Source organism: Festucalex cinctus, chromosome 1, assembly GCF_051991245.1.
Source record: "Festucalex cinctus isolate MCC-2025b chromosome 1, RoL_Fcin_1.0, whole genome shotgun sequence".
NCBI classification, from domain to species: Eukaryota; Metazoa; Chordata; class Actinopteri; order Syngnathiformes; family Syngnathidae; genus Festucalex; species Festucalex cinctus.
The window spans coordinates 2,525,860-2,553,492 of record NC_135411.1 but is presented as its reverse complement, the minus strand read 5'-3'; the positions used below and the strand labels follow the sequence as shown (position 1 = coordinate 2,553,492).

Below are 27,633 nucleotides of genomic sequence, written 5' to 3'. Positions count from 1 at the left end.
CTCTTACAGTAAACATGCATCTCGCTATGTCTACATTTTCTACCCCTTGGTCTGCTCGCACTCTAAAAGAAAAAATCGAGTCAGTGTAATTGCAAAAGTACACCTACAACTCAGATTCCCCCTCTTTTTCAACCTGACTCGTACAGTAAACAACCAGGACCAATAAATAATAATCACAGAATTATCACGAATTTAATCTCTTACTTCAAACATCCAAGATTTAGGGGAAGCAGCTAGTGTAAATAAATTCGATTCCCAGCCCTGCTTGTATGTAAAGCGAATGCAAAGGTTTCTTTAGGAGTTAATAAAACAAAACAAAAAAAACCTTCATACTAACCGCTATCCCAATGAGCCGTATATTTGTGTTTTGACTGCCAACAACATAGCTTCATGACTGACTCATGTATCGGACCATCAGTTACCTAGCTAGCTAACATGGCTAAGCAATGCTGAGTGAGTGATTACGTTAATTGTAATGGTTAGAACAAATCACCGGATAAACGATAGATCAAGGGTTGCTTTTAGATAAATGTCGATAAACGATAGATCAAGGGTTGCTTTTAGATAAATGTCAGATGAACAAAACGGAAAACTAGAAGTGGGGGGGGGGGGGGGGGGGGGTCATATTTACCTCGATGCTGGCGGCGACTGGACAAAATGAACCAGGAAATAATCAGACGAACATTGTCACACCCCCATTCCTATCTGACCAATGAAAGTTGTCGCAGCGGCTTCCAAGCTGACCAATGACAAGGCTTCTATCATCGGTTGAACGGAGGACCCCGCCCACACAACACAGAAAAAGATTCGCAACCAAAAAACAGGTTTCAATCAAAAAACAGATCCGCAACCAAAAAACAGATTCGCAACCAAAAAACAGATTCGCAAACAAAACGAAAAAAATGCTTGCAAAAGATTTTATTAAAATACAAATCCATGTTTGAAATGGTTTTTTTTTGTTAGCAATTTTTTTTTTAATTTGAAATCCCTTTTTTGTTTGATTAAAATTTATTTGAGGTTGCAAATCCCCTTTTTGTTTGATTGAATTTTTTTTTTATTGCAAATCCCTTTTTTGTTTGATTGAAAATAAAGACACAAATTTCTCTCCATAAAAGTATGGAATCAGAATCCTGCCAATACCTCGTAACTTCGGTTTGAATCTCCGAAAACATTTTTGAATGACTGAAAAAATGTTTCGAATCTCCAAAAATATTTTTGAATGACTAAAAAATCACAGAAAAAGCTGTAAAAAAAAAATGCTTAGAAAAGACAGACATTTTTTTAAAGTATGATTTTACAGTGTTTCACCCACAAATTTTCAGAGGTTCAAAACGGTCACCAGCCAAGTTTCAAAAATGGCATTTTGGCATTGTTTTCCCGAGGCATTGGTTGAAAGACTGAAAATGTTTTCAATGTTGTTTTGAAACTGCAATTGACCTTTCGCATAAGCTCCGCCCCCCTTAGTTACTGTTGCTAGTCCGTCAAGCTTGGTGACTCCGACAGCACAAGCCGTGACGGGAAGACTTACACCGGCGTGTATTAGTGATTTCTTTTGGAGCAATACCAGTGCAATATCCTCCAGATCGAGGCAAAAAGGTTTACAATATGCAGTTGAGGGTTATAGTCATAATATTAAATTAGCCAGCGAAGGGGAAACATACAGGACGCACGCTAAATCTGAGAAAACCCCATGACCTATACTTCAGATGCAACCAGCACAGCATTATGGACCAGTCGTGCTCTTGTACTGCCGGGTAAGTTTTCTTACTTATATTAGTCTATTGTTAAAATATGAGGATTACTGTTAGGTCAGCAAGTTAGCTAAACCTCGGTGTTTATAGCTGGCTAAACATTAGTGTTTTGTTTTTTTTGTCTTTGAAAGCATCATATCAGTCATTGTTATTCTTTGTCCATCATAAAAAAAATATTTATGTCACCCTAGCCATGGATGTAGTTAAGGTTATATGGCTGGTTGGGATACTCCGGAGACGGGTGTCCGTTCACAAAATGCTGCATGAAAAATGAAAACAAGATAAGCTCGGGGCACTTATTAGGACGCTTAAGTTTGCCAAACTTGACGAAGCTTTGTGTTAACGTTAGCTCGCAACATTTAGACGAATGCAAAAGCTAACAGAAGACATTAAACTAACATTAACCACTGACTGAACAAGCTTAACTTAGATGGCAATGATATCCTAGTAATATATATTATTCATTAATAGTAACGACAATAACTTTGATATCGTTTTGTTATTGCCCCGAAAGCAAACTACACTACAGCTAGCTAGTTAGCCCGATAGAGTTAGCATAGTCTTACCTTAGCACAGTCCGATTTACATACTCCGTAGGCACACCGCTTCATCATTTTGGAGGTCCGGAGCTTGTTAATGGTTGTCACTCTTCTTCCGTAAAGTTTTATGGTGGTTAGCAGTCTCGTAAGCCATCAAATAAAATCAATCAGACTATGGACGTCATCGAGAGCTGAGTAAAGCTTGACGGACTATGCTTACATAGCAACGGTTGCTAAATGTGTGATTGGTCAATGCTCGTTTGGGGGGGCGGAGTTTGCAAAAGGTCAATTACGGATACAACTCACCTGACTTTTGGCAGCGATATTTGGCCGAGCAAGAAAAGAAAAAGTGTAGTCAATAGTGCATAGAATTTGCCGGCACTCGACTAGAACTTTTCCTGGCTCAAAGCTTAAAGCCCCAGTGTGTAGCTCACGACCGCCATCTATCGGTCAAACAAGATAATGCAATGATTTTAAGCACACGAACTACGGCGTCTCAGAGAGACCCTACTTCAACAGCCTACCACCAATTTCACCGGAACAGAACGCAAACAACTTCTGGTATCCCTCGAGTGATGACGTAAGTGAATTGCATTTGTTAGACACACTGTACAGACCCCTAATATTTGTGATTTAGTCATTTAATTTCAGAATTAATATTTTTGTCGGCATTGTTAGGAAATACTGTACGTCAGCTAATGATAATGGCTATCTATGTTCATATTTGTTAGTGCAACTAAACTATGCAACAGAGAACACACAGTTATGTTATATGTTTTATAGACATGTGGACCATCTCAAAGAGGGCGAGGGAGACGAGGAAGAGAACGCGGAAGTGAACGCGGTGTCTCGTAACGTACAATTATGTCATCATGGAAAAATAATTCCATTGAGCATGCATGTGAATGGCTCAAAACATACCTTTGCTTGGAATATGTGGTATTTAGATTACATCGTTTGCTGATATGTTTAGTATATCGTACAAAAATAATGGTGTTAACTGAACTACACAGATGCAACTCAGACTCGTAAACCCCCCCGTGTCTTGTTGCTACTAACCACTCAGAAAAGTGCTGCTTACAAAAACATTTGAAACCCTTTACTCAGATATCGATTTGTCACCATGTTGAACAATTTTACCTAATAAATATCACTAAGCAACTTAATTAGTTTTGATTGAAGATACAACAGCTTCCTTGTACTTCGATGTGCAGGAATTTACATGGCTTTCACAAATAGTCTTGCTCATATAATAATGTACTTCATTGGCTCAGTGACTTTCAGTTCATTGTTTGGCACCTCATCTGACATACAATTGTTACCTTCTTGCAGAGACTCGTACAGGAAATGACCATGGAGGAACATGAAGATATCCAAGTCCAGCTGATAGACTGACACCAAGAAAAACTTTTTGACACATTGCTGACACATCAGCACCACCATGATTTCCTGTACCTGGATCCCAGACTGCAGCACCTTGGTGACTTGTGGCAAATAAGTGACACTTTCCCAGATCCTCGAGGACAATACAAAGGTTTTTTACCTGGCATATAATTAGTCCATGTCTGACACTTGCTGTAGTTTGTATAACTTGTATATTGTTGTTGTGTGTTAATTTGTACATTTTGAATAACTAAAAAATACTATTTCCTTTGGCGTCAACATGCAGTGTTCATTCGACACCTAACCTAACACTATTTTACATGACTAGAAATGTAAAACATCAAAAGCTTGGAGAATTATTATAAATGCTTGCAATGACAAGGAATTCTTCATTGGCCAATGAATGTAAGGTACAGTACATGAAAATGAATAAATAAAATAAAGTAAAATAAAAGTCTACATGAAATGAACATATTAACTAAAAAAAAAAAAAAATGCTGTTATAATATAATGAGCGACATGAATTGCAGTTGATCCAGAAATTTACCAATACGCTGTGCATTTCAAAATATGGAAAATAGACATACAGGTTTGGGCCAAAGGTAGTGTTACAGAGCAGGTATGTGTTGTACACAGCTAAAATATCTGATTAACTCAATACCATGATGTTTTTTTTTTTTTTGTGTGTGTGTGTGTGTGCTGACATTGTCCCCCATTAACATTGCAACATTCCTCAAACTCTCCCGAACACATAGTATGATCTGTAACACTACTTTTCGCCTACTCTATGATGTTATTGGGGCAAAATCAAGGAAGGCTTGTCTATTGATTGTGTGAACAGACTGCAGTAAAAATGAAGTCACTTCAATGTTTGCTGGTTTTATTAAGTTTGACATGCTCCTTGACTGCACAAGTACATGTTATGGAGTGAGGGCATGTTCCCACCAACGATGATATCATATTCTTCAAAGGCTTGCTGAGGAAAGTGAGGGAGGAGTCACTCCATGGCTTCAGACACCTGGTCAGCAGGTCCTGTGTAAAATAAGTGGTGCTTGTACATGTGACCATTACGTATTGCTTCACACAAAAAGTTCATGTAGTGTGCAATGCCGTCCATATGTAAATGACATACCAAGACGTCGGCTGACTTCAGTTTGTTGCAGCTCAGATATGGTAGGTGGAGATACTGGTGGTACAACACCGAAGCCTTCTGGGGTCCTCCATTCAAGTGTCCTCATTCGGGGCATTCCAATTTGGCTGCTGAGGAAAGTGAGGGAGGAGTCACTCCATGGCTTCAGACACCTGGTCAGCAGGTCCTGTGTAAAACAAGTGGTGCTTGTACATGTGACCATTCCGTATTGCTTCACACAAAAAGTTCATGTAGTGTGCAATGCCGTCCATATGTAAATGACATACCAAGACGCCGGCTGACTTCAGTTTGTTGCAGCTCAGATATGGTAGGTGGAGATACTGGTGGTACAACACCGAAGCCTTCTGGGGTCCTCCATTCAAGTGTCCTCATTCGGGGCATTCCAATTTGGCTGCTGACTCTCCCCTTGATATTTTTTTTTCTTGCAGGTCGGTGATGTATTTAAACGGTGCATGAATGCTTGTATACATCAGAATATGGTTCTGGAACCCCTCAAGTTTGGCTGTTGATCTAGTGTGACACAAACAAAAACACAATTATAAAATAAAATAAAATAATTGATGATACTACTATATGTCACCAACTTTCCAACAAAGCCCCCAAAATAGAGGTAAGATCTTTAGTTTTTGGGCCCAAAACATTGTATTAGCTAGATAAAAGTAACTTGACTGCATACTGCATAGAATATGCAAAGGCTGCTTGCTTGTCGAGTTTCCGTGGAAAACGGGGCAGCCTGTAAATTCTTGTGCACCCAATTACACAATGGACCAGTACACACTTGAGTGAGAGAGTTCAGACTCTAGCAGTGCTTACGGTACAGCCAGCATTTAAGTCCAGAAAGTTATTCCCTGCCGAAAATTAATTTCGAGAACACTATTTTCACCAACCACAACGAAAATAATTTTCAACTCCTCCACTAATACAGTATGCTTTAGATTCTCCATTGAAGTTATGGGCAAATATACCTCCGAAATCACAGTTACATTACATTACACAATAACTTGCGCATTTACTCTAAATATAACGTGCCAGCGGGAATCTTTTTTTTTTTCGAAGCAAGTAGCTACATAACGAAATCGTTCGAGTGGTGCGGAGTTGCTAATCAACAGCTACAGTGATCGTAAAACAAAGGTACGAACATCGTATTAATTAGTACGGAGTATACTTTTTCTCTCGCTCTCAAAACGTAAACACAAATGTACTCTTACTTACCGGTCAAGTAGAAAGCAGTCGAAGGCACCGGCACGTCCCAAACCAAGTCTGTTCCTCATTTCTCTCCATCTGGCAAATGCGGCTACAATATAAACTCTTGTTTTGTCGCGCTGAAATAAAATAAATTCCCAAAGTAAGTGTGATGCTTGATAATGCTCTCTTCGGGGACCGGAAACTCTTCTTCTTCGTGGAAATGCGGTCGCCATACAAACCGGAAGTGCGTTCCAAAAACGCGTTAAGAAATGGAGCGCTGAAATTTGTGTTTGACGGCACCCGTAGCAGAAAGATGGCGGCGAAACATGGCGGACACTAGAAGCCGCGGCTCGGACATGTAAGATAATTTGCGATTTCTAGACTAACCGTTATATTTAAAAAAAGTACGTTTATGCGATACAACATATCTTTTTACATACTACTAACACAAACAAATGGTTTTTTTTTCCGAATGATTTATTGTTTCACCACTAGATGCCACTGTATAATACTGAGTGTACCTTTAAAAAAAAAAAAAAAAAAAAAGACCAGAGACTCTTGGGTGGATTTACAGATTTACAGTCTGAGGTAAAACAGCAAGGATGTTTTAAAAAAAAAAACACACAAAAAAAAAAACTGTGCTACTCATAATTCTGGGGTACATTAATCACAATTCATTATAATCCACATTTATCCAGATTTCTCCTTACTTTGGAATTATGTATTATTTTGGTATGTTTGAATTTGATAATGTCTATTCACAGTTTCATTTGATAAATCTTATGATTATTCTAGCGAAGTTTTACATTTATAAGTCTAAATTTACACATAAGAAACCATCCTTTATTTTTTAGTTTTTATTTTTGTATCCATGAGAAATTATTTTTTTGTCACTGTCTGGTTGTCTGTGTCCAAAAGCTGTAAAAACGTATAACTATTGCAAACTTATCATTTACTTATATGATTTTGTATCAAACTATTTTCTTTTCTTTCAGTTATACTATTGATTTTATTTGGTTTAGCTTTTGTATGATTAACTTCCCTGGCGTGTTCTATGTTCTAATTGTTTATAGTGTATACAATGATTTTATTATTCCCCCCCCCCCAATAGTTTGTATACTGATTGAGTGAATAGAGATTTAAAAAAAATAAAAACTAAACTGGGCTACTCGTATGTACAGGAAGTAAACATGTTTCTTCTTATTCGTCCGAGTGCAGTTTAAAGGTCTATTTATTTTTATTGTCCAAATGAATCTAGAATTAAACGTATCATTTTATGAGCTTTTTTTTTTTTTTTTTAAATGAAGTAAAATTAATTATTAACATTTTCGTGACATGAGATTTGTCCAACTGTGATTGCCGTAGATTTCACGTGGTAGCAGAAGAGCGACTCCATTCCAGGCACGACGCGTTTACGCTCGGCTTCACTATACAAATAATTCAACACGAATTCGTACGGAACGAACTGACACATCGACACTTTGCCCCGTCACTACTTTATTGAAGTCAAACATAATTGCTCCGTTTCGTGTCTGGTTCAGTCGTATCTCTCGGCCCTCTTTATTTTGTCTTGGTTTAGCTTAGCTTAGCTTAGCTTAGCTTGGCTTAGCTTAGCTTAGCTTAGTTTAGCTTAGTTTGCTAGGCGCCAAAAAACGAGACGCGTTTGCTATCGACAAATTGGCTCAGCAGACATCATTTGTGAGCGTAAAGTGTCGTGAATATCGTGTGAAGATGTTCACAATGGCGAAAGTCAAGTACGAAGAGGAGCTTTGTGGAGCACAGGAGGACAACGAGCGACAACGTCAACTGCTGGACGCCGTTTACAAGCAGCCTCGAGTTGTGTTGAACAGAGCAGGTTTGTCACTTGTTTCATCGACACTTTTCAACCATATGTACGTTTTTATTTCTGTAAGGACTCTTCACCGGGTCACTTTGTTACGATACACAGTTTTTTTCTTCAGTCGGTTTGGTACATTTCTCAGTCGATGAGAATTGGATTTAGCAGAGCTACAACTGAGGTAAAGTTAGCCGCCTTTTCTTTCGAAAATGAGTTTCGCTCCACTGTCTGGGCACGACTTGTTCAATGCATTTTTTGATAGATAATACCCTTCTGAACTTTGGGTTAAAAGTTCACCCAATGTTTTCCTGCCCCAGTTTTGTCACAAGCCAGAAATGCATATATAGGTCGCTTGCACATTGTAATGCATCATGGGAGTTTTTCCTTCGGGCGCCATATTGGGTGTCCGCCGGTTCACAAGGTACACTCGCGAGTTACATGGTAGAGCTTATCAACCTGATGTCATTTTCGCAGTATTTTCACGATTTACCGGAAGATCAAAAACAACGATACAGGCAGAAGGTGTCTCTGTGTGGCGGGATTGATCCGAATTACGTCCTGACCAAGGGTGATTTTTTTTTTGACGGAGAAAGCTTGCTGGCCAAATGTGACATCTCTGGACATCTTTCCCTACCTCGTGTTGACAACATGCTCCATAACACGGCAACAAATCCCTGGAGGCTTACAATTATTTTGTAAGCGGGTGGATACAGAGTGTAAACTTTAACATCGCATCAGAAGAAACGGTTGCTGTTGCACGTAAGTAAACCACATGGTGTTGGTAATTCTGCACACAAAAATGTTGATTTGTTCTCAGGCTTCCTGTTATCATTGTGTTTACATGCACAGCTGGCTTTACCTGATGTGGTTTTTCTAATAATTTTATAACAGGCAAATATGGCAGAGCGTATAAGAATAAAAAGTAACTGCACAGCCTCCCCGTGGCTTAATTAAATTTAATGCTACCCTTTCACTAGTTACATGTTACTTAATCAACTTATTCTAAATGGTTAAGGTTAACCACTCTCAGAGGACGTATTTTTAGTTTCAGTTTCCAGTACAATAAAACGTGTTCATGGTAACTACTGAGCATACTGACAGCTTTTCTTATGATCTCACGGTTAAGGAGGCTGTCACAACACCCAATTTCTCTCTGGTGCCGGATGGCAACAATTCCCATCACTTGTCACGACAACACCAATAGTATTACCAGGTATGTATGGCTTTACTTTTTGTAGTTTCTTATTTAATTCTGTTTCATATTTTCATTACAATGTTTGTAATATTTTCAGATTCAGGCACAGATGAGTTTAACTGGACGGGACTTCTGCGACTTTGTGGTGTGGACAAAGTGTGATTGAGCGAGTCCACCCAGATCGCTCGTTTTGGCCAGTTGGAAAAGCCAGAGTTTTTTTTCCCCAAAATCCCCTCCTTACCTGAACTGCTCGGGAGAGCATTTACTAGATCAGCAGTGGACTTCCAGTGTTCCTGCTCAGCCGCTGTCACCTACCACTTGCTCATGTACTTCAAAGATGCGGAATAAAGTAGTTTTTTGTGCTGCAGCAGATTGTAAAATCAAATGATATCACTTGAAGTGTGCCAATCTAGACTGCCAAAAGGACAGTGGTTTTGTGACAAGTGTGAAACAAGGATTATTGGGAAAACTGTAACACAGTACTGGTACTTGTCTTACATTAAACAAATTTAAAAGAGAGCAACTTTTTCCTCTGTACATAGTATAATGAAAGTCATTGCGTACCCCATCAACATTACATCATACCGTCATCTCAGGATGGTAGGCACCTGTGCTAAAATAAACTACATTAATTAACAGTTCAATTTTTAACCCTGAAATTACTACATCTAATCATTATTCACTTCATTTTTTGTGCTTTTAGAAATAATAGATTTATGCCATTACTTTAAGAGGGACGATATTGCACATTGAGTCAAATCCTGTCATTTGTATTATGTATAGCTTTGTAAACAAACCCAACAATAGAATTTGTATAATCGCTGCCTTTATTAGCGCCAAACAAACAGTCGCATGTTGTCCTCCTCCAATGCTTTGATGCTCGCCTTCGTTTCCATCATGTCATTGGCAATCAAGTCGGTGTGGCATGAGATCCCTAAAGAAAAAAATAAAGAAAAAATCACAAAAAAATACGGTACCAGTAATAGGTTTAATATCAATCAATCAATCAATCAACTTTATTTGTATAGCACATTTAAAAATCCACAATGGAACCAAAGTGCTGCACATAAAATAAGATAATAAAATCAGATAAAATATAAAAACATACTTAGAAATCACAAAACACATCAAATAATATAAACAAATTCATGCCAGTCTACTGCTTGTAAATATCAGTAATACTATGTGCTGAAGGCCAGGGAAAAATAATATGCTTTTAAACGTGATTTAAAAACCAGGAGTGAAGTGGCCTGTCTAACATACAGTGGTAATTGATTCCACAACCTGGGAGCAGCAGTCGCGAACGCTCTGTCACCCCTAAGCTTCCGCCTTGTTTTCGGAACTACCAGAAGCAACTGGTCAGCTGATCTTAGTAATCGGGGTGGGCTATAAGGGTGAAGCAACTCAGATAAATAGGGAGGTGCAAGATTATTCAAACATTTAAAAACAAACAACAGAAGCTTAAAATTAATTCGATAGTGCACAGGGAGCCAATGCAGTGATGCTAAGATAGGAGTAATATGCTCACGTCTACGTGTCTGAGTAAGCAGACGAGCAGCAGAGTTTTGTATAAGTTGCAGACGGGCAAGAGCAGTCTTGCTAATGCCTACATACAAAGAATTACAATAATCAAGACGAGTTGTAATAAAAGCATGAATCAATCTTTCCAAGTCCAGACTTGATAAAATTGGTTTCACCTTAGCTATCTGGCGAAGCTGATAAAAACTTTTCTGTACAACAGAACTAATCTGCTTCTCAAATTTAAAATCAGGGTCAAACTTAACACCCAAATTCATGACACAGTCCCTGAGATAAGGTGCTAGTGGACCAAGGTCCACACTAGCAGAGGAAGAGCTACTTGGTCCAAACAACATCACTTCAGTCTTTTCGTCATTCAGACTCAAAAAATTAAAAGAAAGCCAGGATTTAATATCATTTAGACAGTCAGTGAGTTGTTGTATTGTACTGTTCTGGGCCAGGGGAAAATAGATCTGACAGTCATCAGCATAAAAATGAAATAAAATACCATGTTTTCTAAAAACAGAACCAAGAGGTAATAAATAGAGAGCAAATAAAATAGGGCCAAGAATTGACCCCTGTGGAACCCCATGTGGAAGAGGAGCTTGAGAGGACACAAAATCGTCAATTTTTACACAAAAGCTCCTATCTTTTAAGTATGACCTAAACCATTCGAGGGCGACCCCTTGAATGCCCACATAATGCTCAAGACGAGAAATTAAAATGTCATGATCTACGGTATCAAACGCAGCAGACAAATCAAGGAGAACAAAAACAACATAATATAGTAAAGTAGTATAGTTTTTTTGTCAGTGTAAAAGAAATGTACACATTTTGTTGCATTTTTTAATGTATGAACATTGCTACAGGCAAATACTTATTTCTATAAACACTTCCAAATGTCTCTAAAATATAAGGTGCGTGTACACACACAAACAAACACATACATTCACTCATGCATACAATATATCATGTAATGAATTCTGAGTGGCATACCAGAGTCAATGATGTCAGCAGTACTTGAGGGTACAGGTTACTGGAGCCATCTGGCTGCATAACTGCAACAATCTCTGCCACTTCGAGTCGTCTTTTCTTTGCTTGTCTCTCCTGTGCACGTTCATATCTGAGACATAGATGTTGTAACTTGGGACCCAACTTTAATGTTGGAGCCCAGTCGGGATGATTGGACAGAAAAACGGGCGCAGGGCGACCTGTTAAAATAAACAAATATATAAACAAATAAAATATGGAAAGACTGGTTATTTTGCCGCAGTAGGGTGGCCGTGAATAAGTTCTTTAGCATGATGTGTAGGCTACCGGGGGTCTGTTTTCTTGCATCAGCCCCTTCAGTCTCTTTTTTTTTTTTTTTTCCAAGTTTACATTTTGCCACCAAAAAACATGTTAGCGGCATTAAGAGCCCAAGACTAATCAATCCAATTTCAGCAGTAAACACTTTGCACTGGCACTACTTGGGTGAAAATGTTCGATGTTAGCTTTCGGCTAACGTCCGCTAACCAGCTTGTACTACCGAACTTGCTTGCTCATGAATCCAAAACATAAGCAACTTGCCCATATATGGGCGGTAGAAACTTTATTAATCCTCATGCATTAAATAAAGGGAAACAAGCTTACCGCTCACAAAGTGATCGCTGCACACACGACCCCAAAGTAACGACTTCCCTCCGGAGTCCGCACTCCTCTGTCTCCAGGCCCTGGTTCCTAGTTATTTTCGGAATTCGGAAGAAAGGCCGACCATTTTCCCCCTTGACTTTGTTCGAACAGCCAACGATGCAGCAACAATGTACCATTTTAAACGCACACAACAAACGTGATAGATACGTGTTAGACCGAATCGCTACGTAAATGGAGGCCACCCAGCATGGCGACTACGACAAATCCGAGGCGGAAGTGACGACATGTGCAAGCGACCTATTGGTGCACAATGAACCAATAATTATTTACAAAGGGAACACTGCCACAGTTTTGCTGCCCTTGCTCTTTTTAATTGGTTTTCGTCTACATCCAAACCTGTCACATGTGCCACATTGCATCTGTAAAAAGAAAGAGACCAAGGCCACATTTTTGCCATCTTGTGTGCAGTTATGTCAGTCGTAAAGAATAGGGAATCATCGCCCGTTGTAGATAACATAATCTGTGCCATTAAAATGTATTATAATTATTTATTATAAGAACATTTCTGTTACTATTGGTGTCAGGTTCATCAATACTGACACTTATATAATAATTTTACACAGACACAAAAAGGAGAGAAAGACACCGTAATACCTTTTAACACGCTAGCGAGGAGAGCAGAGGAGAACTGTGCCATACAGTTCAAACCTATGCTTCTAAAACAGTCCCTCTGCCCCCTCTCTTTTTATTTGAATCATCTGGCACACAAAATGAAAATAGGGAGGGGAAGCGAAAGAGATACTGATTATCTTCTCCATCCAGGTTCTTCTTTGACGTTCGATCATGACTTTGCAGAAACTCAATAAACATCACGTTACATGCAAGGGCACTTTCGATTGCCAACGGATGCATAATTTCCAGATCTTCAAGAGCAGTTTTGCTCTCGCTAAAAACACTATATTTAATATGAATGATTATGAAAACTTAGCAAATGTATGATAAAACAATATAGTTAAATCAATCAAATCATCTTCTGCAAATCACACTTGTTAGATAATTATTCTTAATTCAACAATTATTCTATCATTCCCCCCTTTTTATCCTACATTTGCTACCAAAAAGAATATCATTAAAAAGACCTCCCAATGGCTTTACCCCAATAAATCATAAATTCTTCAGCAAAGAGGAAAATCAACACCTGCCTAACACACATTCATATAGACAGGAATATTAATGCAAATAAGAAGTGGCGCAGGAAACAGGTCAGTAAGAGGATAGAGGGTCGTCACCAGTGTTGGCCAGGTCATCCAGCAAGCCTGTGTTAACCCGAGATTCATCCTGTCTCACCAACAAAGGGAATAAGTCATTGAATTTAGAATTTGTAGGGGTTATAGCGGCGGAGATAAGGCGGTTGAGGAGAAGGCGAATGCAGGGGATCATTCAACAACCACTAAATGGCAAGAACAGCAACTGAGGCGGCAATGGAATCCAGAATAGTGAAACCCAGATTTTTGTACTCGCCAAACATGCTATCCCATCACTCAGCACAGGCAGAGGTGTCCACACCTGAGTGCTCCTTCATCTTGTGGTTCAAGGTGCGCAGGCCATCTATGGCCTTCGAAAGAGCGCCCTCCGTGGCGGTATTTTTGGCACGTAAGTGCAGCAATGGCTGCCAAACATAGCACAGACACCACCTTTTTCAGCAAGGAGCATATCGACCGCAGTGCGGTTCTGGAACGCCATGAGTGAGGTAGCAGCCAATTGTTCTCAAATTGCAATAAAGCCAGTCTCAGTGTAATTTCCCAGTTTTTGAACATTGTAGTGGATGTAGTTGATCCGACCGCCATTCTTGTTGGGTGTTATCCAATTAAGAATGGACTCCCACCCTGCTGCAATCTAGTCAACCAACTTATACTCATCCGGTACTCCCCGTGGCACGCCAATGGAATCAATGTAGGTCAGATTCCCGTCCTCCCAGGCAAGCAAGCGCCTCCTGGAACGTTGGAAACGTGACCCCAGCCCTCCAGCGGTTTGGAAGAGCAAGTCTCCCCCACCAGGTTGAAGGCCAGACTCCAGATTCGACACAGCCAATTGGATGTCTCGGTCTGTAGCTGGAAAAACAGACACGGTTAAGAGGAGTGACATAAGCGCAGCCACATGGACCAGTCTGATAAGAGGGTGCAAAGTTTTAGCAAAATAATCAGTCGTATAACTTGATCGGTCTCTACTGGTCTCAGCAAGCAGTGTTGACAATTTAAATCTCGCCAATATATACCAAACATACCCCTTGCCATGACTATAAGCACTATACCCATGCTCTTCTTCAACCCTAACAGATCTGGTCTCGGTTAGCAAGATATCAGACCATAGAAATATAAGAATAATAGTAGCACAGCCGGAAGACAGTACATTTTAGTCCGCGGTGGGAGCCCGTAATTGATCAAGGATGCAGGAAGAGGAAAAATTTTTTGTTACTGGGCAATTTATCTGTCCGCATTGGTCCGGGTTTAGCGAGTGTCACCTTTTTATGGTAATGGTAATTTTTTATTTATTTATTTATTTATTTTTTAACCTTAGCTTTTTCGGAAGTTCTCTATTAGATCGACTAGCTCCGCTATATGCCTGCATAGCAGTGGTGTACTAGTTTCTTCATTCGGCCCCCCCCCCTCGGAAATGTAAACCATCAACTGTGACATAAGAATCAGCCCGATATCAAGCAGACACAACACTGCAGAAATCGTTACCATTGTAATGACATAACACGCAGCGGCACATTTCAGACACTTACGACACGTCATTGTCAGCTGAGAAACTCCTACAATGGTTCAGGCGTCTTGTAAATTCTTCACTGGCCCTCAGGTATTTTCAGACACTAAAAATCTGCACCCACCTTTATGCCAGACTTGGCTCACCGTCCCCCCTGAGTTTCTCAGATGAGATGACCTTTTTACAATGTGTGAAATGTATCCAAGACTTTCTTTCTGCGATCTTTGACAGCTGTTGGTGTAGTCATCAGCACTTGATGCCAATGCTTCCTCTTTATGGCTCGCACCAGGACCCAATCTCCAGGCGTAGTCAGCTCTTCCTGTGAGGGGGAAGCAAAAACTCCCCCTGGCATTTCCAAATCTTTATCGCATATACTCTACCAAAGTAGCCTCATCGTCTTAACTACCACTGTGTAGTAAATATTTACAGTTTATACGGTCTCCCAAAAAGAGTTTAAAATGGAGTTAGACCTGCCGCGCTAGTTATATTAACATACAGTTTTACTAGGTCTATACATTGAGTCCACGCTCTGTGGGTAAGCGCAATGGTGTTTCTAAAGTAACATGGAACATTTTGCCAATCTTGTCAATAATTGTGTTCACAAAATGTGTTCCATTATCACTATAAAGAGCTTCAGGAATACCATATCACGGTATTATATCTTTACATAATGCCTTGGCTACCGTTAGTGCATCAGGGTGTGATGCTGGAAAAATTTCAACCCACTTTAAAAAGGCATCAATTATGACCAAGCAATATTTTTTTCCCCTTCACATTTGCTTAGCACAATAAAATCTATATGTATTCTTTTGAAATGGATACGTAGCCTGGGGAAACTGGCCACTCTTAGCCCTAGAATTCCCTTATGGATTATGTTTTGAACAAGTCAGATGAGCTCTTCAAAAATATTTTGAATACAAATTAAACCCATATGCCGCATGATGTCTCTCAATCATTTTTGTCATCCCGGCCGTGGACAGATGGACTTTACCATGCGTTAAGGTGGCAGCCCATCTAAAAAGATTTTTTTTTGTGAAAAACTGGTTTATTTTCATTACTGATATAAATCCCATTTATCAGTGTCTCCCCTTTATTTTCCCACATTTTTTTTCTTGCGCCGGACTTTGCTGTTGCATTTCAAGTAAGACGCTGTTTTGCAAAATATCATCTTGTACTGTGTTGTCTGCTACCCCTAAAAATGCCTCACAGCAGCTTATCAGCAAATGCATTCCCCAGGGTGACACTATCTGTGCCAGTGGTGTGTGCTGCACACTTACATATTGCCACCCTTCTTGGCAGCTGAACTGCATTCAGCAACTCAGTCAGAAGCCCCGCGTGTGTCACCGGTTTGCCTGCAGATGTTATCATTCCCCTATTTTTCCAATACTGAGCAAAAATGGGGCATGTAGAGAATGCATACTGGCTGTCAGTGTAAATGGTAACATCTTTTCCAGCCATCAATTTACACGCCATTGTCAACGCAACTAATTCAGCTGCTTGCGCTGAATAATACGAGGGCAGAGGCTCTGCTTTTAACACGGTGTCTTGTGTTACAACAGCATATCCTGTTTGTGTTTTCCCCAAATCATTTTTCTTTGACGAGCCGTCCACATAAAAATTGCTCCACCTTTTAAAGGCTGATCCTTTAAATCCGGTCGACATTTAGTAGTTTGTTCCGCAAGCTCCTGACAATCATGCAAGGGACAATCACAAGGGAGTGGCATCAATGTGGCTGGATTCAAAACGGTGCATCTTTCCAACGTCAGATGCGGTTGCGAAAGCAGGATGGCCATACAAGATAAGTGTTTGTGGGTAATAAGAAAGTCATATTAGATTGCAGCAACAAGGCTGACACAGCGTGTGTCAGAGGGTGAAAAAGCACAATTGCAGCCACAACTGCTCTGACGCAATGAGGAAGTGCGCAAGCCACATTGTCCATTTTAGAGGAGAAATAGGCTATTGGCCTTAATTTATCTCCATATTTTTTATTTTATTTTATTTTGCCAATACAGAGGTCATATAATACCTCTTACAATCTACCATTTGAACGAATAATTTTGAATAATCAGGCAGTGCTAAAACAGCACTAACACCAAGGCCTGTTTTATGTCACAGAATTTTTTTTTTTTTTTTTTTTTCCAATGGCTTTGGAGCTTGCAGGACAGCAGCTTTTCTGTCTTCGAAAATTGTTCATCCCCTTTTGCTCAAATTGTGCCCTAGATATCTCACTGATTCCTTGCATAATTGCAACTTTTCCCATTGTTTTGGAAAATTCAAATGGTAATGGGCCTCTCGCCCTGGTGGCCCTCGAAGGCCCCTCCTCCCCATCGCCAGCCGATGAGGAGGGTGATGCAGTAAAGGGAGACGGAGGAAGGGGAGGATATTGGTCGCGAGAAATTTCTGGAGATGACGACGAGTTACATAACTGCCTCTTCCTTTCCGCCCTCCCACTTTCCCTTCAACTCCACTTGTCTAGCTTTATCGCCACTTCACTTTTCTATCATAAACATCCAAAATTCGGTATCGTCATACCCATCATTTTACATTTTCTTCTTATTTAATTTTCACATGTTTTTAATTTCTTTTTATAACTCGAGTATTTTTATTATATTAAGCTGGCCAGCAAAATTATACATGTTTATCCATTTATTAAGATATTTTATTTTAACAGGACATTGACTTTCCACGAATTTCCAATCCTTACATGCTAATTTTTGTTTGAGAAGGAGAGGGATGTTCTAGTCATGCAGTAGCCTTCCCCCTTGCCTTCGGGCATTTTCTCCGGATATGACCAGTGTTGCCACACTGCCAACAAACTATCGTTTTTTTCTCAGTCCGATTATTGTCATTGGAACTCCCACCTGCCTGCCTTGTTAGTTTTTGCTTCGGATCCTTTATCTTTGCCTGTTTACTGTTTGATTTCTCCATTTTGGAGTCAACGGTTCACCGAGGGTGACTATGTTGACTTTTTCAACCTTGAACAGGGCGACAATTACTTCCCGTCTGAGGTAATTCTCAAGCTTCTACCACAAGTGGCGGAGAATTCTTGCCTTTGCTTCCTCAGACAGCTTGTCACTCAATTTCCTGTTCACATGAGGTAGCGAACCTCCAGTCACACTGTACACATTCACACTGCGGAGCTTCTATGCGCAACAGGACACCGCCGCCCTTCCCAGTTTTAAAGTCTACTCTGACTTTCAGTTTTAGAGTCTGCTCTTTTTATGGGTTTTAGGGTCTTCTCTGACCACCACCAGTTTTAAAGTCTACTCTGACTCACAGTTTTAAAGTCTACTCTGACCACCAGTTTTAAAGTCTACTCTGACTACCAGTTTTAAAGTCTACTCTGACCACCAGTTTTAAAGTCTACTCTGACTACCAGTTTTAAAGTCTACTCTGACTTCGTCTCACTCATACTCCACCGAAGTACGGGTGAAGTACTTACCAAAGATGTCTTCTCTCCCTGGGTTACCCGTCAACCCTTGGCTCCCAGGCGCAGAGACGAAGCCCAGGGTTCCCAAAATAAGGGGTATAATGCCACGGCCGAGGTCTTTACCTGGACGTCGACTCAGCTCCCGGAAACGTCAGGCATATTGGGTCCCGGGTTTCGGCACCAAAGAAATGTCAGGTTCATCAATACTGACACTTATATAATAATTTTACACAGACACAAAAAGGAGAGAAAGACACCGTAATACCTTTTAACACGCTAGAAAGGACAGCAGAGGAGAACTGTGCCATACAGTTCAAACCTATGCTTCTAAAACAGTCCCTCTGCCCCCTCTCTTTTTATTTGAATCATCTGGCACACAAAATGAAAATAGGGAGGGGAAGCGAAAGAGATACTGATTATCTTCTCCATCCAGGTTCTTCTTTGACGTTCGATCATGACCTTGCAGAAACTCAATAAACATCACGTTTCATGCAAGGGCACTTTCGATTGCCAACGGATGCATAATTTCCAGATCTTCAAGAGCAGTTTTGCTCTTGCTAAAAACACTATATTTAATATGAATGATTATGAAAACTTAGCAAATGTATGATAAAACAATATAGTTAAATCAATCAAATCATCTTCTGCAAATCACACTTGTTAGATAATTATTCTTAATTCAACAATTATTCTATCAATTGGTCAGGAAGTACTATGCACTCAAAATATGATCTAAATATAGATGATGCACACCTCTTAATTTTTCAGTTGAAATCTTCACTCATTTTGAATGATTGTTTTTTTTTTCTGTAAAATTTAGCGCTTGAGCGCAATAGCTTCCAGGTCATGTGATCTATTGACCCCAAATCAGTGCTGCATCATAGTGGCATGTCTGATAGATGATGCACACCTTTTATTTTTTTCAGTTGAGACCTCCCCTTATATTTAACTGTTTTCTATAAATATCAGTTTAGCTCAATAGCTTCCAGGTCATGTGACCTATAGGTCGCTTGCACATGTCGTCACTTCCGCCTCGGATTTCTCGTAGTCGCCATGCTGGGTGGCCTCCATTTACGTAGCGATTCGGTCTAACACGTATCTATCACGTTTGTTTTCTGCGTTTAAAATTGTACATTGTTGCTGCATCGTTGGCTGTTCGAACAAAGCCAAGGGGGAAAATGGTCGGTCTTTTTTCCGAATTCCGAAAATAATTAGGAACCAGGGCCTGGAGACAGAGGAGTGCGGACTCCGGAGGGAAGTCGTTACTTTGGGCTCGTGTGTGCAGCGATCACTTTGTGAGCGGTAAGCTTGTTTACCTTTATTTAATGCATGAGGATTAATAACGTTTCGACCGCCCATATATGGGCAAGTTGCTTATGTTTTGGATTCATGAGCAAGCAAGTTCGGTAGTACAAGCTGGCTAGCGGACGTTAGCCGAAAGCTAACATCGAACATTTTCACCCAAGTAGTGCCAGTGCAAAGTGTTTACTGCTGAAATTGGATTGATTAGTCTTGGGCTTTTAATGCCGATAACATGTTTTTTGGTGGCAAAATGTAAACTTGGGAAAAAAAGAGACAGAAGGGGCTGATGCAAGAAAACAGACCCCCGGGGGTGATGCAAGAAAACAGACCCGCGGTAGCCTACACATCATGCTAAAGAACTTATTCACGGCCACCCTACTGCGGTAAAATAACCAGTCTTTCCATCTTTTATTTGTTTATATATTTGTTTATTTTAACAGGTCGCCCTGCGCCCGTTTTTCTGTCCAATCATCCCGACTGGGCTCCAACATTAAAGTTGGGTCCCAAGTTACAACATCTATGTCTCAGCCCAGTCGGTGCCAAGATATGAACGTGCACAGGAGAGACAAGCAAAGAAAAGACGACTCGAAGTGGCAGAGATTGTTGCAGTTATGCAGCCAGATGGCTCCAGTAACCTGTACCCTCAAGTACTGCTGACATCATTGACTCTGGTATGCCACTCAGAATTCATTACATGATATATTGTATGCATGAGTGAATGTATGTGTTTGTTTGTGTACACGCACCTTATATTTTAGAGACATTTGGAAGTGTTTATAGAAATAAGTATTTGCCTGTAGCAATGTTCATACATTAAAAAATGCAACAAAATGTGTACATTTCTTTTACACTGACAAAAAAACTATACTACTTTACTATATTAAACCTATTACTGGTACCGTATTTTTTTGTGATTTTTTTCTTTATTTTTTTCTTTAGGGATCTCATGCCACACCGACTTGATTGCCAATGACATGATGGAAACGAAGGCGAGCATCAAAGCATTGGAGGAGGACAACATGCGACTGTTTGTTTGGCGCTAATAAAGGCAGCGTTTATACAAATTCTATTGTTGGGTTTGTTTACAAAGCTATACATAATACAAATGACAGGATTTGACTCAATGTGCAATATGGTCCCTCTTAAAGTAATGGCATAAATCTCTATTATTTCTAAAAGCACAAAAAATGAAGTGAATAATGATTGGATGTAGTAATTTCAGGGATAAAATTGAACTGTTAATTAATGTAGTTTATTTTAGCACAGGTGCCTACCATCCTGAGATGACGGTATGATGTAATGTTGATGGGGTACGCAATGACTTTCATTATGCTATGTACAGAGGAAAAAGTTGCTCTCTTTTAAATTTGTTTAATGTAAGACAAGTACCAGTACTGTGTTACAGTTTTCCCAATAATCCTTGTTTCACACTTGTCACAAAACCACTGTCCTTTTGGCAGTCTAGATTGGCACACTTCAAGTGATATCATTTGATTTTACAATCTGCTGCAGCACAAAAAACTACTTTATTCCGCATCTTTGAAGTACATGAGCAAGTGGTAGGTGACAGCGGCTGAGCAGGAACACTGGAAGTCCACTGCTGATCTAGTAAATGCTCTCCCGAGCAGTTCAGGTAAGGAGGGGATTTTGGGGAAAAAAAAACTCTGGCTTTTCCAACTGGCCAAAACGAGCGATCTGGGTGGACTCGCTCAATCACACTTTGTCCACACCACAAAGTCGCAGAAGTCCGTCCAGTTAAACTCATCTGTGCCTGAATCTGAAAATATTACAAACATTGTAATGAAAATATGAAACATAGAATTAAATAAGAAACTACAAAAAGTAAAGCCATACATACCTGGTAATAATATTGGTGTTGTCGTGACAAGTGATGGGAATTGTTGCCATCTGGCACCAGACAGAAATTGGGTGTTGTGACAGCCTCCTTAACCGTGAGATCATAAGAAAAGCTGTCAGTATGCTCAGTAGTTACCATGAACACGTTTTATTGTACTGGAAACTGAAACTAAAAATACGTCCTCTGAGAGTGGTTAACCTTAACCATTTCGAATAAGTTAAGTAACATGTAACTAGTGAAAGGGTAGCATTAAATTTAATTAAGCCACGGGGAGGCTGTGCATAGTTACTTTTTATTCTTATACGCTCTGCCATATTTGCCTGTTATAAAATTGTTAGAAAAACCACATCAGGTAAACCTAGCTGTGCATGTAAACACAATGATAACAGGAAGCCTGAGAACAAATCAACATTTTTGTGTGCAGAATTACCAACACCATGTGGTTTACTTACGTGCAACAGCAACAGTTTCTTCTGATGCGATGTTAAAGTTTACACTCTGTATCCACCCGCTTACAAAATAATTGTAAGGCTCCGGGGATTTGTTGGCGTGTTATGGAGCATGTTGTCAACACGAGGTAGGGAAAGATGTCCAGAGATGTCACATTTGGCCAGCAAGCTTTCTCCGTCAAAAAAAAAAAATCACCCTTGGTCAGGACGTAATTAGGATCAATCCCGCCACACAGAGACACCTTCTGCCTGTATCGTTGTTTTTGATCTTCCGGTAAATCGTGAAAATACTGCGAAAATTACATCAGGTTGATAAGCTTACCGTGTAACTCGCGAGTGTACCTTGTGAACCGGCGGACACCCAATATGGAGCCCGAAGGAAAAACTCCCATGATGCATTACGATGTGCAAGCGACCTATTGACCCCAAATCAATGCTGCATCATAGTGGCATTTTTGATAGAAGATGCACACCTTTTATTTTTTCATTTTAGGCCTGCACTTCTTTTTAATTAATTATTTCTGTAAATATTAGCTTTTGAGCTCAATATCTTCCGGGTCATGTGACCTATTGACCTCAAATCAGTGCTGCATCATCGTGGCATGTCTGATAGAAAACACACACTTCTTATTTTTTTATTTTAGGCCTCTACGTATTTTTAACATTGTTTTCCTATAAATATTAGCATTTTTGCTTAATGGTTTTTAGATCATGTGACCTATTGACCCCAAATGAGTATTGGCTCAAAGTCGCATGTCTGCTCGATGGCACACATTTCTTTTTTTCTCTATTTCAACCTTTCCTTCATTTTAAATTAACTTAATATTGTACATATCAATGTTATTGCTCAATATTACCCCACAACAATATTACCCCCTCGTTTGGAGCCGCTAGCTACAAAAAAATGGAGGGCAAAGTGAAAGTGGAAGCTTAAGGTATTTTGTTTTTGGCTGAAACAGTACGTCGATCACTACTTTCGTGGTGTAAATTGTCATTTATTAAATCGTTTGTGTCGGCATATACTCGTCTTGCTTAAGCTATCTTAGCTTGCTAGCTGCTAACAAACAGACTGCACAATTGCTACACATTCCTCAGCAGCTGTGCCCAAGTCAAGGTGCCACTGTAGAAACAATACACGTCAAGTCGCGCTTTAGATTTGACTTAACTGAACCAAATGTGTATTTGTCTTCTTGTGTCTTGCAGATGTTGGTGAAAAATATCTTGGTCCTGAGAAGCAGGAACTGAAGTCTTGTCATGTTAAAAAGGAGGAGGAAGAGCATGCTTACATTAAAGAGGAGGAAGAGCCCCTTCTTGTCAAAGAAGAGGAGGTTGAGGATGATGTCACCAAGTCACCACTGACCTTTGTTGCTTTAAAGAGTGACGATAACGGTGAGCATGAGGAGGACAGAGGGGCGGAGCCTCAAAGCAGCAGCTCAACTCAACACATGAAGACAGGAGATGATGCAGACCAGTGGGGACCACCACAAGCACAAAGTGATGACACAAGGTCACAGTCTGCTGACACTGACGACGACGATGAATACGCTAAACGTAACCATGCTGACAACAACCGCTGCAAATGTTCTCAGTGTGGGAAAACATTTAGTTCAAAAGGGTGTTTGAAAGTTCACTTGAGAAAACACACTGGAGAAAAACCTTTTGCCTGCCCAGACTGTGGCAAAAGTTTCTCTCGGCAGTCAGTTTTAACAATCCACGCAAGAACACACACTGGAGAGAAACCTTTTGCCTGCCCAGAATGTGGCAAAAGCTTCTCCGACAAGGGAAATTTAAAAAAACACACAAGAACACATACTGGAGAAAAACCTTTTGCCTGCCCAGACTGTGGAAAAAGCTTCTATGTTAAGGGAAGTTTAAAAATACACAAAAGAACACATACTGGAGAAAAACCTTTTGCCTGCCCAGACTGTGGCAAAAGCTTCTATGAGAAGGGAAGTTTAAAAATACACAAAAGAACACATACTGAAGAAAAACCTTTTGCCTGCCCAGACTGTGGCAAAAGCTTCTATGAGAAGGGAAATTTAAAAATACATAAAAGAACACACACTGGAGAGAAACCCTTTTACTGCTCGGACTGCGGCAAAAGCTTCTCTGATAAGAGAAGTTTAAAAATACACAAAAGAACACATACTGGAGAAAAACCTTTTTCCTGCCAAGACTGTGGCAAAAGCTTCTCTGTTCAGGGAAGTTTAAAAATACACAAAAGAACACATACTGGAGAAAAACCTTTTACCTGCCCAGACTGTGGCAAAAGCTTCTCTGTTCAGGGAAGTTTAAAAATACACAAAAGAACACATACTGAAGAAAAAGCTTTTGCTTGCCCAGACTGTGGCAAAAGTTTTTCTCGGCAGTCAAATTTAACAAGTCACACAAGAACACACAGTGGAGAAAAACCTTTTTCCTGCTCAGACTGTGGCAAAAGTTTCTCTCAGAAGTCACATTTAACAAGCCACACAAGAACACACAGTGGAGAAAAACCTTTTTCTTGCCCAGACTGTGGCAAAAGCTTCTCCGACAAGGGAAATTTAAAAAAACACACAAGAACACATACTGGAGAAAAACCTTTTGCCTGCCCAGACTGTGGCAAAAGTTTCTCTCGGCAGTCAATTTTAACAAGCCACACAAGAACACACACTGGAGAAAAACCTTTTGCCTGCCCAGACTGTGGCCAAAGTTTCTCTCAGCAGTCAATTTTAACAAGCCACACAAGAACACACACTGGAGAAAAACCTTTTGCCTGCCCAGACTGTGGCCAAAGTTTCTCTCAGCAGTCACATTTAACAAGCCACACAAGAACACACAGTGGAGAAAAACCTTTTTCTTGCCCAGACTGTGGCAAAAGCTTCTCCGACAAGGGAAATTTAAAAAAACACACAAGAACACATACTGGAGAAAAACCTTTTGCCTGCCCAGACTGTGGGAAAAGTTTCTCTCAGCAGTCAATTTTAACAAGCCACACAAGAACACACACTGGAGAAAAACCTTTTTCTTGCCCAGACTGTGGCAAAAGCTTCTCCGACAAGGGAAATAAAAAAAAAACACATACTGGAGAAAAACCCTTTGCCTGCCCAGACTGTGGCAAAAGCTTTTCTCGACAGTCAGAGTTAACAAGACACACAAGAAGACACGCTGGGAAGGAACCGTTCAGTTGCAGTATTTGTGCTCAAAGATTCTCTTGTAAAAAGCTTGCTGAGAGACACGAGTGTGCTGGTGGCAATAGCAGCGATCTTTAAAGCTTAAAAATAAAAATAAAGGGAGTGAGGCTGTGCTATGATGTAAAAGTGTCAATGATTTGGAATAAAATAGGGAAGAAAAAGGTGATCGACGCTGATTTTGAAAATGATAAAGAGGAATATTAGAAAAAAAAATGCAAAGAAACATGAAATACAAAATCAAAATGAATTTGCATTTTGTTGAGGGACATCATGAATCAACTCCTCCCGTTGTAGTCCTTCGCTGATCTCGAAACTTTCTCATGCACATTGAGACCCAACAAGGTGATATTTTGCATGGAGCCCCCCAGAACCCAAAATTTAACAGCAACAAAATTTAAAGGGGAAGTCAACCCCAAAATGTTCTTAATATGTTGTATGTGCCTCCACTCGTCGAAACACGGCATTCAGATTAATCAATTTTGCTCCAGTTCCAAGTGTCAGCGGCTGGGACAATAACCTCAAATCATGTCGGATATCTCTTGCCGTGTACAGTGTTGTGAAAAAGTATTTGCCCTCCTCTCAAATTCTCCCTTTTATTGCCCAGTTTGCCAAGTTGAACATTTTCAAAGATAACCGCTATTATGACTTGAGACGTCGACATGACTCCTTCCGTGTCGGTGACCTTGTTCGAGTGAAAACACAGCCCAGGTCAGATGCTCACTCTAATTTTACAGCTCAACTTGCTCCCCTATTTGAGGGACCACTGTGTGTGTCCGAACGACTCAGTGATGTGAACTACAGACTCGCTTGGGTGGACTCTGGTGCTGATGCTGGTGTTTATCATATTGTGAATATGCAGCCGTTCCATACTTGGGATTCTCTCACTGCCAAGAGACAATTGGTTTCCTCTCCTGCTGAGAGTGGGACCTCTGGGATCTCGGACACGGACTTTTCCGCCCCTCAGGCGCCATTAGGAGATGCTGATGCTGAACTTGAGCCATTTCCCTTTGGTTCAACGGACATTGACTCTGATTGTGAGGCGGACACTGTTCCCCGGGGTCTCCCGCCCGGGTCTGACCCCGACCTGGCTAAAAAAAAATAAAAAAATCCACTGTACATTTTCATTTTTACAATTGATTATATGTCGATTTTTGTTGTATACGGTGCTTGCCTTTTGTGCGTACCATCCATAATTGTGTTCTATGTAGAGATGCTATTTGGTATGGTCAGTTGCTTCTTAAGCTGTTTACGGCTGTGGTCAGCCTTTTTCTCACCAGGCAGTGTGGCACCGCGCCACCTGGCATCTTCTTTGTTTTTGTGGAGAACTAGGTTTTTTTCCCTTTTGGCGAGCAATAGTTTTGTTTTTTTTTATGCGCGGTGGTGTCGAGCCCACTCTCTCTTTATGTTGTTTGTTTAGAATAAATGTTGACTTTGTGGACTGAAGTTGCTCTCCCTTTTTGTTTTGCTGGCCCGCTGCGCCGTCCATGGCAAATCAGCCTCCACGCGTTACAGACGCTGCGGAAACACAATTCTAAATTCCCTGCTGAACTTTTAAACCAAGAAGTCCCTTTACCCAGAACTCAAAGAAACTGGACTTGTTGGTGTAAAAGCAGCAGCTCTTAATTCATAGGATATGCTATGTAATCTTAAAATCAAACATTGTCTTGAAGGCTCCCTGTTTCAGCTGCATGTCCAGTAGGGGTGGGCGATATGGCTTTAAATTTATATCACGATATTTCAAAGAAATTTGCGGTGACGATATTTTTGACGATACAGTGGTACCTCTACTTACGAACGTCCCTTCATACGAAAGTTTCTCAAGTTTTGAAACTCCTCAACAGGAAATTATTGCCTCTTGTTGTGTGAAGGCTGGAGGCCTTCACACATATGTCATTCAACCTTTTATTATTATTTTTACTTAAACTTATTCCTCCCACTTTTTTGTCCCGCATCTACTTCCACATTTTACACCCGATTCACTCCATTCCAGTTTCAAACTATTCCAAAAATTCACGCGACGCATGCTTGTATTTTTATTATTCCTACGATTCACGCCTTACCCACAATTCCCGATTTCATACCCGATTTTTCCCCATTATTCTTAATGGGAGATTCTACATTTCACATTTACTTCCACATTTTTCACCCGATTCACATCATTCCAGCTTCAATATATTCCAGCAATTGGTGCCATGAGCTATTCCAGCTTTTCAGGTTCAAAATTCACACCTTACCCACAATTCCCGATTTCGTACCCGATTATTTCCCATATTCTACATTTTCCATTTACTACCACATTATTCATCCGATTCACATCATTCCAACTTCAATATATTCCAGCAATTCATGCCGCATTCAGAAATTAAACAACCAAACACAAATTAAACAATCCACATTCATGTGAAGCAAGGTAGCCCAAACCACTAACTAACACTGGCTGATGTGACATCACGCACGGGCATACA

At 40.2% G+C, this 27,633-nt stretch overlaps 1 protein-coding gene and 4 long non-coding RNA genes across 5 annotated transcripts; 3 read left to right on the top strand and 2 right to left on the bottom strand.

The window, feature by feature from the left end:
- The first annotated feature begins 2,711 nt into the window (after positions 1 to 2,711).
- On the top strand, positions 2,712 to 3,947 carry LOC144007787 (uncharacterized). The gene is made up of 2 exons (XR_013280352.1): positions 2,712 to 2,870; positions 3,074 to 3,947. It is a non-coding gene; the product is annotated as an uncharacterized LOC144007787 (long non-coding RNA).
- A 589-nt stretch (positions 3,948 to 4,536) lies between these two features.
- Positions 4,537 to 6,529, bottom strand: LOC144007753 (uncharacterized). The gene is made up of 4 exons (XR_013280337.1): positions 6,036 to 6,529; positions 5,090 to 5,333; positions 4,806 to 4,989; positions 4,537 to 4,705 (listed from the first exon to the last, which is right to left on the bottom strand). It is a non-coding gene; the product is annotated as an uncharacterized LOC144007753 (long non-coding RNA).
- Positions 6,530 to 7,383: 854 nt separating this feature from the next.
- LOC144006964 (uncharacterized) lies at positions 7,384 to 26,611 on the top strand. The gene is made up of 2 exons (XM_077506132.1): positions 7,384 to 7,863; positions 23,199 to 26,611. Exons 1-2 carry the CDS (start codon positions 7,740 to 7,742, stop codon positions 25,244 to 25,246), a joined length of 2,172 nt encoding a protein of 723 aa, XP_077362258.1. The 5' UTR covers positions 7,384 to 7,739; the 3' UTR covers positions 25,247 to 26,611.
- LOC144007828 (uncharacterized) lies at positions 9,152 to 19,077 on the bottom strand. The gene is made up of 3 exons (XR_013280391.1): positions 12,191 to 19,077; positions 11,555 to 11,769; positions 9,152 to 9,974 (listed from the first exon to the last, which is right to left on the bottom strand). It is a non-coding gene; the product is annotated as an uncharacterized LOC144007828 (long non-coding RNA).
- LOC144007715 (uncharacterized) lies at positions 19,410 to 20,768 on the top strand. The gene is made up of 3 exons (XR_013280320.1): positions 19,410 to 19,688; positions 20,129 to 20,359; positions 20,628 to 20,768. It is a non-coding gene; the product is annotated as an uncharacterized LOC144007715 (long non-coding RNA).
- Positions 26,612 to 27,633: the final 1,022 nt, after the last annotated feature.